The 16,736-nt window shown below is 40.6% G+C and overlaps 1 protein-coding gene across 4 annotated transcripts in view; it reads left to right on the top strand.

Moving 5' to 3' along the window:
- The window catches only part of WWP1 (WW domain containing E3 ubiquitin protein ligase 1), a 159,155-nt gene that overhangs the window by 52,724 nt on the left and 89,695 nt on the right, over positions 1-16,736 (top strand). For 3 of the 4 annotated variants that reach the window (XM_045003446.1, XM_045003449.1, XM_045003447.1), the window contains exons 5-8: positions 4,437-4,574; positions 4,665-4,731; positions 7,223-7,404; positions 15,567-15,885. In XM_045003446.1, coding sequence (XP_044859381.1) covers positions 4,437-4,574; positions 4,665-4,731; positions 7,223-7,404; positions 15,567-15,885 — 706 coding nt within the window. The remainder of the gene's footprint in view (positions 1-4,436; positions 4,575-4,664; positions 4,732-7,222; positions 7,405-15,566; positions 15,886-16,736) is intronic. The other variant, XM_045003448.1, reaches the window with a different exon arrangement.

Here is a 16,736-nt window from a genome sequence, read left to right as displayed (position 1 = left end):
GAACTCACTACTCAAAAAATTAAATTTAAGCGTAAGAGAGAAATAAAAATTGTGAAATGCATAAACCAGTCAAAAACTAAAAGAACACTCTTTGAAAGAAGTAACAATAGCAATACAAGTATGTGTGTGTGTGACAGACACACAGAGAGAGTGTGTGTGAGAGAGCGAGAGAGAGACACGCGCATTGCCCCTTTAATTGTGCTGCCCCCACTTTAAGTACGCTGCCCTTTTAAGTAGATCGGCACTTGTTCAGACACAGCAGCCGCTGCCAGCAAGCTCCCTCCATCTTGAGCCCTGTTGTGTCCCCCCTCTTCTGCTCTGTGGAGATGGGGTACAGGAGTGAGAGGAGGGGGACACTCTGACATCAGTTTCCCCCCTTCTCCCTCTGCACAGCAAAAAGCTCCAAGGCAGAGGGCAGGAGCAGTAGGGCAATGAGGGGAGGGACACCTGAAGTGCACGGTACTTGATAGCCTGCTGGGTGGCCACCCAACTGTGCAGTTTAGGAGGGAACTTAGTCCCCAACCTGGTCATCGCTGCAATCCATCTTGGATTACCTGCTCCACGTAAAGCACCAAGGCCTTGTGCTTTCGTCCATCAGAGTGCACTGGGCAGCCATATCAGCCTTCCGCCCGCACGTCCAGGGCCAATCGGTGTTCTCGCATGAGATGTCGATGACATTCCTAAAGGGCCTTGAAAGCTTCTTCCTGCAGGTCTGGGATCTGGTTCCCCAATGGGAACTCAACCTGCTGCTCGCTAGGCGAATGGGCCTGCCCTTCAAGCCTGTGGCTTCTTGTTCCATCTCTCATCTGTTGTGGAAAGTTGATTTCCTTGTAGCCATTACCTTGGCGAGGTGCGTATCCTATATTAAGGCCCTCATGTCGGAGCCTCTGTATATGGCAGTGGTTCTCAAACTTTTTACTGGTGACTCCTTTCACATAGCAAGCCTCTGAGTGTGGCCCGCCTTATAAATTAAAAACTCTTTTTTATATATTTAACACCATTATAAATGCTGGAGGCAAAGCAAGGTTTGGGGTAGAGGTTGACAGCTCGTGACCCCCCCCCATGTAATAACCTCGTGACCCCCTGAGGGGTCCCGACCCCCAGTTTGAGAACCCTTGGTGTATACAGTGTTCTACAAGGACAAGGTCTGGCTGTGACCCCATCCAGCTTTCCTGCCTCAAGTGGTGTCCCCTTTTCATGTCAACCAGGATATCTTCCTCCTGGTGTTCTGCCCGAAGCCGCACTCCACCAGTGAGGAGCGGTGACTACACACTTTGGATGTCCAGCATGCCCTAGTGTTCTACCAGGAGCGTACCAGAGCCTTTTGCAGGTCAACCCTGCTCTTTAGGGCAACAGCGGATAGGATGAAGGGCCTCCTGGTGTCCTCGCAGAGGGTCTTGAATTGGATCACCAGCTGCATCCGGACCTGTTATGAGCTGGCTCAAGTCGAGCTGCCACCTATAGTGATGGCTCACTCTACTAGGGCTCAAGTGTCCTCGGCGGCCTTCTTGGCGCATATCCCTGTCCCAGACATCTGCAGAGCTGCAATGTGGTCTTTGGTACACACACGTTCACGATGCACTACGCCAGTGGTCCCCAACCTTTTTGCGGCCAGTAGCACATTCATGTTTTCAGAAGAGTGTGGCGCGCGCCAGCAATTACTCATATACAGGGCCAGCTCCAAGCACCAGTGGAGCAAGCACGTGCCTGGGGCAGCACATGCTACGGGGCGGCATTCCGTCCATTCTGCAGAGTCAGAGTGGTTTTTTTGTTTTTTTTTTGTTTTTTTTGGCGCCAGTTCTGGGCAGTGCAGAGAGAAGCTGGAGAGAAGCCGGGAGGACAGAGAACACTGGCACCCGCAGCCTGCAGCCCCAGAGTACTCTGTCCCCAGTGGGCGCGGGGCCCAGCTTCTCTCCCTTGCTGGGCAGTAGGTGGGCCTCGTGCTTGCCAGGGACAGAGAACACCGGCGCCCGCAGTCTGCAGCCCCGGAGAAGCCAGAGAGAAGCAGCAGCCCTGTGCCTGCCAGGGACCAAGAACACTGGCGCCCGCAGCTTGCAACCCTGGAGTTCTCTGTCCCCGGCAGGCGCGGGGCTGCAGCTTCTCTCCCCTGCTGGGCACTAGGCGGGCGCACATAAATGCCCCGGCGGGCGCCATGGCGCCCACGGGCACCACGTTGGGGACCACTGCACTACGCCATCACCCAGCAGGCAAGACACAGTGCTGGATTTGGCAGAGCTGTGTTGCAGTCGACATGTCCATGAATTCCTACCCACATTCAGTGGTACTGCTAGGGAGTCACCTACAATGGAATGGACATCAGCAAGCACTTGAAGAAGAAAAGACAATAACCTTTTTTTGCAACTGGTGTTCTTCGAGATCTCTTACTCATGTCCATTCCATGACCCACTCTGCTTCCCCACTGTGAGTTTCTGGGAAGAAGGACCTGAGGGTGAGGGGAGCCAGCAGCACCCCTCATATCATGGCATATGCATGCCATTCTAATGGGTGCCAGAGCTGGTCCCCTACAGATACCACTGAGGGAAAAACTTCTGGCACTGGTGCATATGGTGAGCACACACACCTACCATGGAATGTCCATGAGCAACACATCTCTAAGAACACCAGTTACGAAAAAAGGTAACTATCATTTTTGATATAATCATAACATCCCTTTAGTGTTTTTTTTTAAATTCCTAAATTACTGGTACATATACTCTACTTTTAATGCCATTTTTACATAGTTATTTGTATTGGAATAGTAGAGTACACCTGTTATGAAGAAGCCAGCTTTCTTTTTTTGAAAAAAATACCTATATAACCCACCAGTGATGGCATTTTCTGAAACATACTTTTGCTTAAAAAAATAAAAAAAATTCTGATATGCCTGACAGTCCTATTGAGTTCAATACAGATGTTTAATTGGAATTATTTTTTAGACTCTGATAAATGGGTCAAAATGTAGGGCAGGATTTTTTGTTTCTTTTTAACTGGTCTAGTAATACTCTTATTATTTAAGCAGCAAAGAATCCTGTGGCACCTTATAGACTAACAGACGTTTTGCAGCATGAGCTTTCGTGGGTGAATACCCACTTCGTCGGATGCAACATCCGACGAAGTGGGTATTCACCCACGAAAGCTCATGCTGCAAAACGTCTGTTAGTCTATAAGGTGCCACAGGATTCTTTGCTGCTTTTACAGAACCAGACTAACACGGCTACCCCTCTGATTCTTATTATTTAATAATCTTCAGAGTTAGGATCTGTATGTTAGTGACAGAAAATTAGCAGTGATTTTTTATTTATTGTTTTGTATTTACTACTTACTTAGATCCACATTTCCCCTCCTTCCTACTGGTCTTTGGAATTAGTGATTTTTGGAGATAGTCAAGAATTGAGCACAAGTTTTGTGTATCTAATAGTTTTAGCTCCCTGTACCTTGTAAAGCATGTATCGAGGTTCACAGTCCAGAATTTAGTTATAGCTTCTTTAAACATTTTGGGTTTGTTAAACCGGCACAAGATTCCAAAAATGCATCATAGGAACAATAAGCTTGGAGAAATCCAAGTAAATTATCTATCTGAAGCACTAAGGCTTGGAGCCAACAGTATGTGTGCTAGAAACTACCTAATCTAACCATTTCTCCATTGACTTGAGTGGGTGATCTGCTGATTGATAACCATCTGAGGATCTGGCACTATGTTTCTTCTCCAACAAACTACATAATTGTTCAAAACCTCACACACCCTTCATTAGAATCCCTGAATTTCTGTAAAACCATGTCAATGTTTAGCTGTCCACTACCTACTCTGAAGTTACAGTGACACATGGAGATTCTTGGGGTGAAATCCTGGCTCTTTTGAAGTGAATGGGAGTTTTGCCATTGACTCAGTGAGGCCAGGATTTCACCATTTATCTGTCATCAAGTGTCCTGAGGTTTCAACAGCGGAGTTCCATAAATGCTTGCCATATTCCAGATGTCTTTTGCTGACCTATCCCCGTCCTAGAAATATACAGCGTGGCTTATAACAGCAAAAGTTGTATGTAAAGCTGGACTCCTATTTATGGACTCTACAGTGTACATAATCAAACATGGTGATGTAACCCATGTGATTTTAGGGTTCCCTGCTCTGAGGGAATAGAAAGCAGCAAAATAATGGAAATGCATCTTATTTAAATCAAATCTTAATTATTTTATTCAGCAAGCTAGTTCTTAAAAATACAAATTAGCAAAACCTGAAGACTTAGAAGAAATAGAAGATGTATCCATAATATACAGATTTATTCTAATATATATAACTTTTTCTTCAAGTAGCAGAGAAAATATATATAAAGTGTGTAGAATTTTTATATGTAATATAACTTTGTACAAAATATTTTTAGTACGTTTTTGTGGGGGGAAACTATTTAATGCTGAATTTATTCTTTTTCCCCTTGTAGTGGAGGGGGTGAAAGAACAATTGAAACTCTCCTTAGAAAACAAGAGTGGCATGGTGCAAACAGGTGAACTGACAGTTGTGCTTGACGGTTTGGTTGTTGAACAAGAATCTCTTACAAACTGCAGTTCAGCAGCAGCCAGTAAGTTAAATTAGTAAAATAAAACCCACGTTTTTGTTAACATTTTAAAAGAAGAAAAAAAATCTATTTAATGTATTTCTTATTGTTTAGTAGAAGTCCAGCAAAATGGTGATGCTATACATGAAAACAGAGAAATTTTGGCAAGAACTACATCCAGGTTGGAATTATTATTATTTTTTACTTTTTGCAGTATTTGACGTATAATGGCCATTGTTTCGTTTTAAGTGACATAATTGAATTTTGCACAGGGGACCAAGTTTTGACTTTCAGGCCTTAACTACTTCAGGCCTACACTCGCATGGACTCTGTTTGTTGTGTTGCTTGAGTAAGGAAGGATTGCAGCATCAAGGGCCCAGTGCTGTAAATTTGCACATGACTAACTTTATTCATGTGGGTGTTCCCTAGAGTTTGTGTGGATTATTTAGATTAGGTGAATGTAGCTGTTCAGTTTACATCTCTGTTCTTCTGCTGGTAATAGGGTAGCTTGTGCCTTGTTCTCCAGGTAAGTGGTCAACCTCTTGATGGTTTAGTTTAGTCTTCTGCCAAAACATATAAGTCCATCTGACCAAACATAGAGTCCACCTGGCCTTGAAATCTGTGAAGTGCTGCACTGGAGTTCAGTGGATCAGGAACTGTGAATCTGGTATTGAGTGCTGAGCTCCTTGCTACCTCCTGCAGCTGTGTAAGAGCCAGGCATGTAGTGCCTTTCTACTACCTTCCTCCTTTAAAATGCTGCTGTAAGAGAGGAGGGACGAAAAGGGCCTGTGTCCTCGATCCGTTCTTCTTCTTCCCCCCTCCCAAAAAGCTCTCTTTCAAGGCATGATCTGGTGCACATTGAAGTCAATGGAAGGACTCCCATTGACTTAAATAGTTGTTGAAAAAAGCCTTCAAACCAAAAAACTTGCCCACCTAAACCTGAAATGGGGAAGAGAGCCTTGAGTTTGATGTAGAGACCCACAAGCTTAATCTCTGTTATGTATTATGTGGGAGAAGAAAGGGCTCCAGGAGAATAATAGAAACGGGTCACACCTGGTCCTCAAACAGCAGTAGAAGGGGAGCAAGGAGTTCATTACTAAAACTAGTTTTATTGTTACTGGACCACCCAGCAACCTTGCAGTGGTTTCCTTACCCTGCTACTTTCCTTCTTTGTGTGTGGTTTTGTTCCCTCTCAGCTGCTACAGATCTGGGGGATGGACACAAGTTGTTCTTCCCTGCCCATCCCACTACTGTCCTCTTTACATGTGGAGGTTTGTCTCTGGATCCCCTTGGCCACTAAATATTATTGGGGTGGAGACTCAAAAGTGTTATTCCTCAACTTTCTCTAACATCCTGGGGACTATAATTTTCTTCCTCCTCCTTCCTTTCCATAAGATATTGCGCTAGATTTTTTTTGAAGATGGATCAGCTATACCTTCACAGTCCTCTTTCCTGATCTCTTTGGATGTTTGATCTTTGAAGCAGCAGGATTCCCTTGTCTTCAGACAATTCGTGTTGCCCCTAATGCTGCTTTTGTACTTGGCTCTACCTTGTTGATGTGTTAATTTACCTTACATTAAAACTGAAAATTGCTAATAACACGAATAGGACACTTGAAAAAAAATTTCTAACATAATTTTAAAAATAATATTCTGATTACAAAGCTCTTTACTGAAAAATAAATACACCTTAGCTCCACTGATTTGAAAACAAACTAATTCTTTTGACCTCTGGTTTAGCTGTATTCTGTAGATGTCAGCAAAATCAAATAAGATTTCTAGGTTAGAATAAAAAATAACCGAAAACAAAAGCTGAGTCTGTTGTTTCATTTATCAGTAACTTAAGTGAATTGATGTTGCTGTTTTATAACAAAGAAATGTTTGTTTTAATTCTCTGCTAAGCCTACTTTTCTGTGACTTGGTCTGTGACAGCACAGTCACATTGGGTCTTCCTTCCTAACTCTAGTAGGCAGGATGATCAACCACCTAGTCCAGCATTTTTCTGTTCTCTAGGGCTCCCTCATCTGCTTGATTTCTGCTTCAATGCAGCATGCATGAAGGTGACCTCTGTGACTGCCATTTGTCCCCAGAAAAGGCTAAAACACTATTTAGGGGTTGGGAAGAGTGGAACAGCATCTCAAAATATGATGTTTTCCTGTAGGGGGCCTTAAGTATTTATTTCCCTCTCACTAAGAGAAATCTTTGCTACCTCATGTGTTAAACGGTAACTACTCTGAAGTAATTTCTAGAGATGTGACTTACAAAGTCAGCTGTCAGCATGCCTAAAGGAGGAAAGAAGCTCATCTGATGGGATGGGTTCTCTCCAGAGAAGCAGCTGGGCCATTTTTGGGAACTGTAGTAGCCAAATTATCCTACTCAGCTCAGTTGTAATGCCATATTGGGGGGAAAAATAAATGGAATTAAAAATCCAGTTGATAAGTATCTGAGTTAAAATTACAAAAATAAGCTCCTTTACCCCCATAAAGTCTATGAGTCTATATATGAACTATTATCTACACCCACCAACGGAATAATATTAAAACCTTGCCACTGAGTTTACTTTGGTGTATTTTGCATCAGATCTTTCAGCATTTTTCAGTGTAGGCCTTTGTTTTCTATAGTTATGTTTAACATACTGTTTGTATTAATCAAAATCCTCTTTATTTTGCCAAGATCTACCTGTGACATGTCTAATGGAATAGACAATCAAACTCCTTTAAACTCTGTAATACAGAATGCATTCTGTATACATGCTGTTAATGGAGACAGCACTTCATCTCCTTCTCATGTTGCAGCCAGTCCCAAAATTACACCAGTACCAAAACCACTTTCAACCCAGCCCGCCAACAATACTGGTAAGAAATGAGCATGTTATAAAACACTGTTCGGTAAGGCTTTTCTATTTAGTTAAAATCGTGTAGTCCAACTTCTGATTGTTTATCTGCCTTTTGCTATGTATATCTGAGATAAAACCTGTAATCCTATTTTCACTTCTCCATGATAAATATGTCTTAAAATTTCTCCACTTCCTTAAGTCATTCCAGAACACCGTTTTGTTTTCCTTAAGAGACATCTTGTCATCAAGTAAGGCCTCTATGCCTGAACCAGACCATTGAATCATAGCACTGATTGTTTAGAGGAAAGAGTCTGACTTCCTTTATTGGCTCATTTAAAAAACATTTTTCTAGTGGAGGTGAGAGACAGTAAGTGGATTTCCTGACGGCAAAGAAATGGAAGTACGTTTCCCAACAAGAAGTACTTTCCAACAAAAATCTGCAAAGGCAAAGACAGAAACAATGTAACAAATTTAGGAGAACTTTAAATTTCTCTAATAGCAGGATCTGCTTGTGTCACTGTAGTTCAGCATTTCTGTTGCCATTTATATAAACCTGTTTTCCAGTGGTATGCAAATGAGGTAACAAATCTGCTCTGGGATGAAATATATTTTAGAATTCTCAGTCCAGGATCACTTAAGTACCAATTATTTCTAAAGGAACGTTGTTAATTTTTAAATTTAATTTCCATCTGTAAATTTTGTACTGACTATTGTTGCAAGTAACCTCTAAGAGTAATATAGTACAAAGACATTAGAGATTTTTTTTTCATTTCATTGCTTTGTGCATTTGAATGAATTTTACATATAATCAGTGTTGTCATTTTGCCAAAAAGGTAATTTAAAAAAAAAATGGCAAGTGTGAAGGAAATTGGTGAAATTGTCTCTTGATGTTGTGAAAGATAAACATGCTATCTAATTCTGCAGATCTAATTCTCTTGTGCAGCGTGCATCACAGCAGCTGTGAGCTCATAACCATTAGGATATTTGTGATCATTGCAGCTACACGCTTGTCTTTGCATATGCAAATATTTGATATTAGGGTATATAAATAATTATATCTCATCTGACATCAGTTCCTTTCCTGATTCCTTCTGGCTCAATTGTGGCATTATTAGAAGCCCTGTGTTGGGGCAGCTCATTGTGCTGCCTTTGGAGAAGCCTAAAAGGGAGATTGACTTCCCCAGTCACAGTCCTCTTCCCAGTTTTCCCATTATGCTAAGGAGAAAGTATGCTGTGCTTCGTCTATACCTTTGCAGGATACAAACGCCAACACTGCAGTGTAGGTATGCTGCCAGGTGCATTGAGAGGGTTGAAGCCCCCTTCTAACTCTTGCCCAAGGAGGGGAGTGTAGTTATTCTTCAGTGCCTGTGACTCCCTGCATGCTATAAATGGTGGCACAGTGAACTAGTATAAAGGGCCAAGCAACCTCTGCCCCTCATTTCTCTACCCGTGCTTTACATATGGGCCAGCAATGAGTCCCTCTACACATTAATCTTATCTGTGTTCCCTTGTGCATATGTACTGCAGATAAATTCTTTGTTACATAATGAAAAACTTCCCACTTTGCTGGCCTGTATTTCTTCTAGCCTTCTTGGGAAGATGGGCTGGTAAAAGTTAGATATAAGAAGTAGAGGGCAGATTCTGACTGATAATTTAAGAACAGATGTACAGAATTAATGTGAATGTTGGTTTCCCAAAAGGATGCTGTCACCTCATTTTAGACCCCAGCTTAAAACCCAGTCCTGCATATATGCATGTGAGTAAGGTTATAGTCATAAGCATTTGTAGTAACTGAACCTCAAATATCCTGTAAATAAACTTGCATAAAATTTAACCTAAGTAGAAACATGTTAATGCAGTTTAAAAACACACACACAATAGATTTGAATTCAAAAGCATATCATTCCCATGCAAGTGTTTGTGATCCAGATGTTGCAGAATTATGGTAGAGAACCATAGCGTGAAATTGACTAGAAAGTGACTATAAGCAAAAGTGAAATTGTCTGGTCTGTTTTTATTGTCTAAGCTTAGACAATAATCCATAAATGATACAATATTTTGATGTTGCATTTTATTATGTATGTGATACATAATTACTAGATCACTGGATTACTCTTGTGAATAGTCAGTTTCAGTCTCTGTAACAAAGCTACCAAGATGAATAAAAAATATACTAAAGAAAAAGTCTATTGATTTATAAAGTCAATACCTATAATTTCTATTGAGATCCTTTGGCTCAGCTAAACCAGCATTGACTTGTACATGAACTTGATAAGATTTTTTAAATTTTCTGGTTAAAAATGACTTATTGAAATATGACACATTGTAGCAGAATACAGTGCCACATTTACGTGTAACTGAACAGACCAAAAAATTACGTTAGTCTCAGTGATATAAATTACTATTTTTGTTTTATAACACTAAACTGTATAAACCCAAAATGTTAAGGTGGTTGATTTTGTGTGGAGACAGGCAGGGTTAATTTTATTTAAGTTGGGTATAGGTGCAGCTCTTACTATTTTACTTTGAAACCACTATAAGAAATCAGCAATTATTTTTGTAGTTTTATCCTCAGACAAACATTTAATGAACTTCTTATTTGAACTGGAAGTATTCACAGGTAATTTTTAGGCCTACCATAATTAGGTTTTCTCTTAACAGTTTCCTTTCCTGTTTTCTCACTTGCTGCAAGGGCAGTTTTGAAATAGTTTTTCTACTTAAAAGCTTTACAAGAACTGTTAGTGCTATTTGCTTCCACCAAACCACATTACCTTTTTCCTTTTCACAATGCTTTGCTTTAGTAATTGACAGGAGGTTCTGTTACCAGAAATGCAAATTCAGTAAGGTGGAGGTTAGGAAGATCTTATTGTAGTAGTAAGTCTTTGTTTATATATTTTGTGTTAAATGTGCTCTGCTGGGCTAACTAATTGATAGACGAAAAAGTGATATCTGTAACCCTTATATTAGTTTCTGCTTCTTTACCTGATAAACATTTCCATGTAGTTTCTACACACGCAAAAATATGTATACTTCTAACAGCAACTGTAAAAAATACATTTCTTGTTCTATGTAGCCTATGTTTGTCAGGTAAATATACATTTAAATAATATAATTTTAAAAGGCTTGTTGACTTTAACTTCAAATGTAGTTGTTGTTTTCATTATTAAATCCTTCTAAGAGATGGATTTTTTGTTTAATTGCCGAGTTAGTAGTTTTAAAAAAATTGTAAATATTTTTTGGCCACAATGCAAGCAGAATGAGCCCAGAAAGTTATCCAAGTGGACATTAAATGCTATCAGTTGTATCTTTCATACTCAGCCTTTTTTATTCTTCCTTTAAAATTCTCTTACAGTCTCATAGTGATAAAGATTCTCTTTTAAAACCAATACCACTTGGAAGTTGCACACGATTTGGTCTTGAATTTTCCTTTGGGGACTTGAAGCAAGGTGCCCACCCTCTGCTAGCTTACAGAGCACATCTTACTATCCCACTAAACAAGCTGCCAGGAAACTGTAAAGTTACTACTACTTCAAGTGGCTCTGCATATTCCCATTTGTGGGCAATAAAGCAACCAGTGCAGTCTAACAGAATCTTCTCCAAGCAATGCCTGTTAGAGTGCACATGTACCTCATCCTACTCCTCTCCTCAGTGTCTTCAAACATTCTGAGTGAAAGGCTGTATAATGGCACGCTGCATCCCCTACTGCCTCAGTTCTTCCAAAACCTGCACCAGATAGAAGTGAACTGTTCTGGGGATGCAGGTGTAGGATTTTTTTCTCCTGTACTAGTGCCTTAGATAATTGTTGCTGTAGGTTGTAGTATAAGTTTAGTTAGAGAGTTTGTAGTTATAGTTAGTTTAATTTTAAGCTCAGTTCTGAGTGATGGTGGAACTGAAGAAAAAAGTAAAAGACAGCATTAAGGGATGCGCTTCTGCCAGTCATCTTCCTGGCATCAGATGACCTCACAATAGGCATCTTAAGTGCCTTGGTGAAGGTCAGTCTCTCCTGGGTGTTCTGGGTGTGAAACTCCAACAAACAGTATGCAAGGAGATGCAGAATAGACTGCAGGTGCTCCTGCTTAAGAAAGTTCTTGCTGCTAAGCCGTCTGGCTTCAGAAGATCATAAGATCCAAACACTAGGGGGCTACTTAAAAACTTTACAAGAATTGTTGGTGCTATTTGCTTCCACCAAACCACATTACCTTTTTCCTTTTCACAATGCTTTCCTTTAGTAATTGACAGGAGGTTCTGTTACCAGAAATGCAAATTTGAAATATATTCAAACTATTTTAGCTTCAAAGTAAACCATAATTAAGCAATGTTGTTGTTAAACAATTTAACTCTGAAGAAGACTTATTCAAATAAACTTTATTAAAGATGCATTTTAGTGGGGAACAACGTATTACAATAATTAAACCAAACTTACCCCCTTACCATGCCCTCTTTGATTAATGTGGACAATACAGCTGCTCACCCTTCTTTACAATGGCATCAAAGTCTAATGTCATTCTCGTTGTGGAAATCCACAATACCGAGCTGAGATGCTGGTCAGTTAACTGGTATCTGTAGTGAGATTTGTTATAATTCAGTAGGGAAAATGTTTGTTCACACACATAGGTGGAGCTGAACAAAACAAGGATTTTCTGTGCCACTTGCGGATATTTGGGAACTTTGTTTCACTCAAGGAGACATAAAACTCATCCAGTTTTTCTGAATTGTACTTTTTCTTCAAGATGGAATCTCACTGGAGATCAATGTAATTGATTAGTGTCTTCTCTAGCTTCTCAAAGTCAGAGAATCGATGAGAAAATTCTCCGTGCAAGTCGCTCAAAATTTTGCTGTACTTTTCTGTCTGCTCTGGCGACACTTCCAAGTATTTCAGTGTTGGAAAGTGAGTGAATATTTTGTCCTTAATTTGTTTTGAAAACAAAACTAACTTGACTTTGAAACGTGTCACACTAGAATTCAATTAATGTACAAACACATTCTTTCCTTGCAGCTTCACATTAAGTTCATTTAAATGTGCCAACATATCCACACTAAAAGCAAGGTCACACACCCAGTTTGAACTATTTAATTCAGGGAAATCATTTTCTTTCTCCTGTATCTCCAGAAAAGTGCAAATTTCATCTCTGAGCTCCCATACTCATTGGAATACCTTTCCTAAGCTGAGCCAGCGGACATTTGTATGATAAAGTAAGTCCTGGTGTTCAGCATCCGTGTCTTCAAGAAGAGAAATGAATTGCCAATTATTAAGCTCCTCTCTCTTATGTAGTTCACTATTTTCACTACTGTGCGAACAACAGGATCGATGTCCAGGACATTTTTGCAGAGGGTCTCCTGATGTATAAATACAATACAGAAAAATCACTCTTTATCAGGGTTGTCTTTTTATTTTGTCCTGAATTCTTTTTAAAAGTCCTACGTTTTTCACAGTTAAATTTGGCGATCTATCTTTGGTTACATTTGCCAGTTAACTCCAGGGGAGCTTCAGATGTTCAAGACAGCCAGACACCGTCTCGTATAAATCCGATCCCTTAGTTGTGCATTTCATTGATTCAACTGATAAAAATTCCTCTGTGGTTTTAAATTTGTCGTCAATTCCTCTGACAAAAATCAATAACTGTGCTGTGTCGTTAATGTTAGTGCTGTCATCGAGAGCTAATGAAAACAATATAAATCCCTGTGCTTTCTTGTTCAATGCAGAAGTCAAATGTTCATCAATCACTTCTACTCGGCGAGTATCAGTTCTTCATGACAAATTAAAGTTGTTTTGGTATTCGGGGCACTGCATGCCAGCAACATCAACCATGCGTTCTTTCGAAAACTCCCCTTCAGCAAAAGGCTTATTTTGTTTAGCGATTTTAAACGCCAGAACATAACTTGCCTTTTTAATGGCTTCCTGAACTATAGATTGTCGTACATAAATATTTTGTTGAACTTTTAAGTTTGTGGTGAGTTTCTCAGTGTTTCTTGCTCTTTCCTCAGTTGTTAAATTGCTGCCATAATTAGGATGTTTCGTTGAAAAATGGCGATTCAAATTTTACTCCTCAAACACTGCGATGCTTTCCTGATAAATCAGGCATACAGCCTTTGAGTTCAGGTTTGTGAAAAAATATTTTGCATTCTATTCTTTGTTGAAAACCTGACACTCACTGTCCTTTTTTTTTTTTCCTTTTTAATTTTTTTGCAGCGCTCATTTTTGAAAGGGAAAAGAAAAACCTAACTGCTGCCCTTATTTCAAACTGCTGTTTTACAAGATTGCATGCACTTCATGCAGGGCCTCATTTTCAAAAGAGGTGCCACACCAACTGTTCTTTTTTTTTTAAATCAGAAAAGACATGTGCCAGGGGCATAGCCATGGATGGGCCTGGGCAGGCCATGGCCCATGCACTTATCATCCAGGCCCACCCCATCACTTGCCCCACTCTGCCAGCGCTCCAGCCGGGTAGCGGGGTTGGGGGCTTGGCCCGCTCCCCCCGTCTGCCTGGTGCTCCTGCTGGGGAGTGGTTTGCAAGCTTCTCACCCCGCTCCCAGGCAGGAGCGCCGGAGCAGGGCCAGCCGCTGACCCAACTCCCACATGGGAGTATCGGATTTCGAGGGCTGGATTAAAAACTCTGATGGGCTGGACGCGGTCTGCGGGCCGTAGTTTGCCTACCCCTGTCCTATAGGTATGTTCCTGGATCCCAACTACTAGAGGGACTGGTAGTCCTGGGCTCTGCGGCTTTATTGGGCTCTGCAGTGAGTGTTCTTAAGTCATCTACCTTATGGATGGAGTAGGGACATTCTGATCGTTAAGGATCTGACTGTTGAGAAATCTTTGGATCTAGTTCCACCGGATCTGTCTGCAGTTCAGAGAGTGATGCCTGACACTTTGTCTGAGGAAGAGGACGAGGATCTAATGCCTCATTTTAATTACAACTTTTGAACACGGTTGTTTAAATAGAACTAAAGATTTTAGGTCTTCTGGTTATTTGTTTATTCTACTAAGAATCATGCGGGTTACAGTTTATCTGCTAAGATACAGATTTCTAGTTGGGTAAAACTGTGTTTCCTTGAATGCCACAAGTTAGCAGCAGTCACTGTGCCTAAAGTTGTGACATCTCATTCAATGAGAGCCATGGCAGGATCTTTTGTTTGTCTTAAACATGTTCCTATTGGGGAAATCTGTAAGGCTGCTTCTTGGAAGTTACTTTGTTTACTAAACATTATGCTTTGGATTTGGCTTCAAGAGTGGATGCTAGATTTGGTGGAGTAGTGCTTCAATTGTTTTTAATAATCATAGAAAATCATAGAAGATTAGGATTGGAAGAGACCTCAGGAGGTCATCTAGTCCAACCCCCTGCTCAAGTCTGTTCCTTCCTCCTGAGTTTTTCAGCACTCCTTGCCAAACTGTTCCTAAGTGGGAATATGTAGAGTCACTCAAAAAAGAAATGAAGGTTACTTGTAACCAGAGTTGTTCGAATGCTTCTCATGTTCATTCCAAGTCAGGTGTTCATACACATCTTACTTGGAATGGACATGAGCAACACATCTTGAAGAACAACAGTTACAAAAAATAGGTAATCGTTATTTCTTTCAGATGACTCTGAACATTCAGACTTCCTGCTCATCCTCCCTTCTTCCTCGGTCCTATTTTGGTTTCTCTGGGTCAGCAGTTGGAAGGAACTGAGGTGGTAGGGGGCACAATGCTTCCTTATATAGCCTTGCCATCAGAACATTTAAAGACACTGAGGGAAGGAGGAGAGGATGTACATGCACTCCAACAGGTACTGCTTGGAGAATGTTCTACTGTTAGGCTTCACTGGTCAGCGCTTTACCCATATTGTGAATATACAGAGTCATCTTGAACTCTGGTTGCAAGTAACCAACCTTCGTTTATTTACATATATAAACTAGAGTTTAAGTAAATTATCTTACGCTCACAATGGATTGGGGATTGGCTAAAGGTCTGTAATAGGGGTAGGGGAAGCACCACCTTAATTGAAGAAACTGCCTCCTGTGCCATTTTACTTGTAAGTCTTCTGCAAAATGGAACATAGCTCATTAGAATCTAGAAGGTGTAACCTTAAAATGCATTTCTTCTGTCAGTGGATGAAATTTACGTCATGTTTATCATTTAAAAAATAAATTCTATCAGAAAGCTATCTGCTGTATAAAATGTTCTTTCTTTGTACTTCCCAGTTAATGGTGAGTCATCGTCATCTGCACCGGAAGCTGATAATTCTGCCTCTGAGGCTTTTATGGGTTCTGTAGAAACCCCCATGTCTACAGATTGTACTAACACAACAGACGCAATTAGTTACTCTGAAAACAACACATCTTCTACAGTTCCCATTGTGTCTGCTGGACTTGAAGCTGTAACTACCACAGACTCTGAATCCTCTAATACCAGAAGCAGCACCACTGCAGAAGCAGCAAAACCAAGGGAATCTTCAAGTGCATCTGGGGAACCTGTGAGACAGCAGCCTGGTAGTACCAGTACAGAACCTTTGCCACCAGGGTATGTGGGCTTGGTTTTAATTAATAATATGATCTAATCTTATGTGGCCTGAACACATTTATATATAGACATAGAGATTTTATTACGGCTCTGGATTGCCAAATACAGTCCAGTTGGCTGAGACATAGTTATTTGATCTAAAATAGTTTTGCGGTATTGCAGTCTTAACTGGGGTGGCAGCTTTTGGTGCCAGAAACTAATAACAGGCTGCTCGTTTGCTGAGACAGTGATATGACTTGTATAGAAAAGCCTCAAGACATTCTGGGCAAAAAGAATCTTCATTTGAGATATTTAAACTTATTCCACACTTGGGACATAGTTCCTTGCTCATCTGCTTTTTAAGCATGTTACAGATGTAGGATCAAAAAGTTTGTGTGTGTGTGTGTCTGGGGGAGAGAATGCAGTAAAAATATCTTGAAAATACTTTAGACATTAACAGGGGTATCTGGAGTTGTGTCCCAAAAATGTTCTGAATACAAATAACATTGTAAAGGGGGTGTGGGGGTGTATGTGTGTGTAAAAAGGATAGAAATCATGCAATTCCAAGTTAGTCATGGTGCTTGCAACTACTGCATTAACGCTGAAGCTGTCCTATTAGCTGTCACATGACTTCACAAACGAGAATTGAGAGGCGCTTACTGAAGTTAACAGAAACCGAAGCACATATAAGGACATATTAAAACATAGGTTGACTGGAATTTTTAACTTTTGTGGAAATATGTTGTCTCCTTGAGTGGAAAATATTACTTCATTTGCAATGTTTATTTACTGTTGTTGCCCGATCTATTGATTACTGCTTCAGTGGAACTTAGACTTGTACTTAAAAGTGCACTCTGCCCTTTGCACTTAGC

Source organism: Mauremys mutica, chromosome 2 (assembly GCF_020497125.1).
Source record: "Mauremys mutica isolate MM-2020 ecotype Southern chromosome 2, ASM2049712v1, whole genome shotgun sequence".
NCBI classification, from domain to species: Eukaryota; Metazoa; Chordata; order Testudines; family Geoemydidae; genus Mauremys; species Mauremys mutica.
The sequence above is the reverse complement of the archived record's forward strand: the minus strand, read 5'-3'. Positions and strand labels throughout refer to the sequence as shown.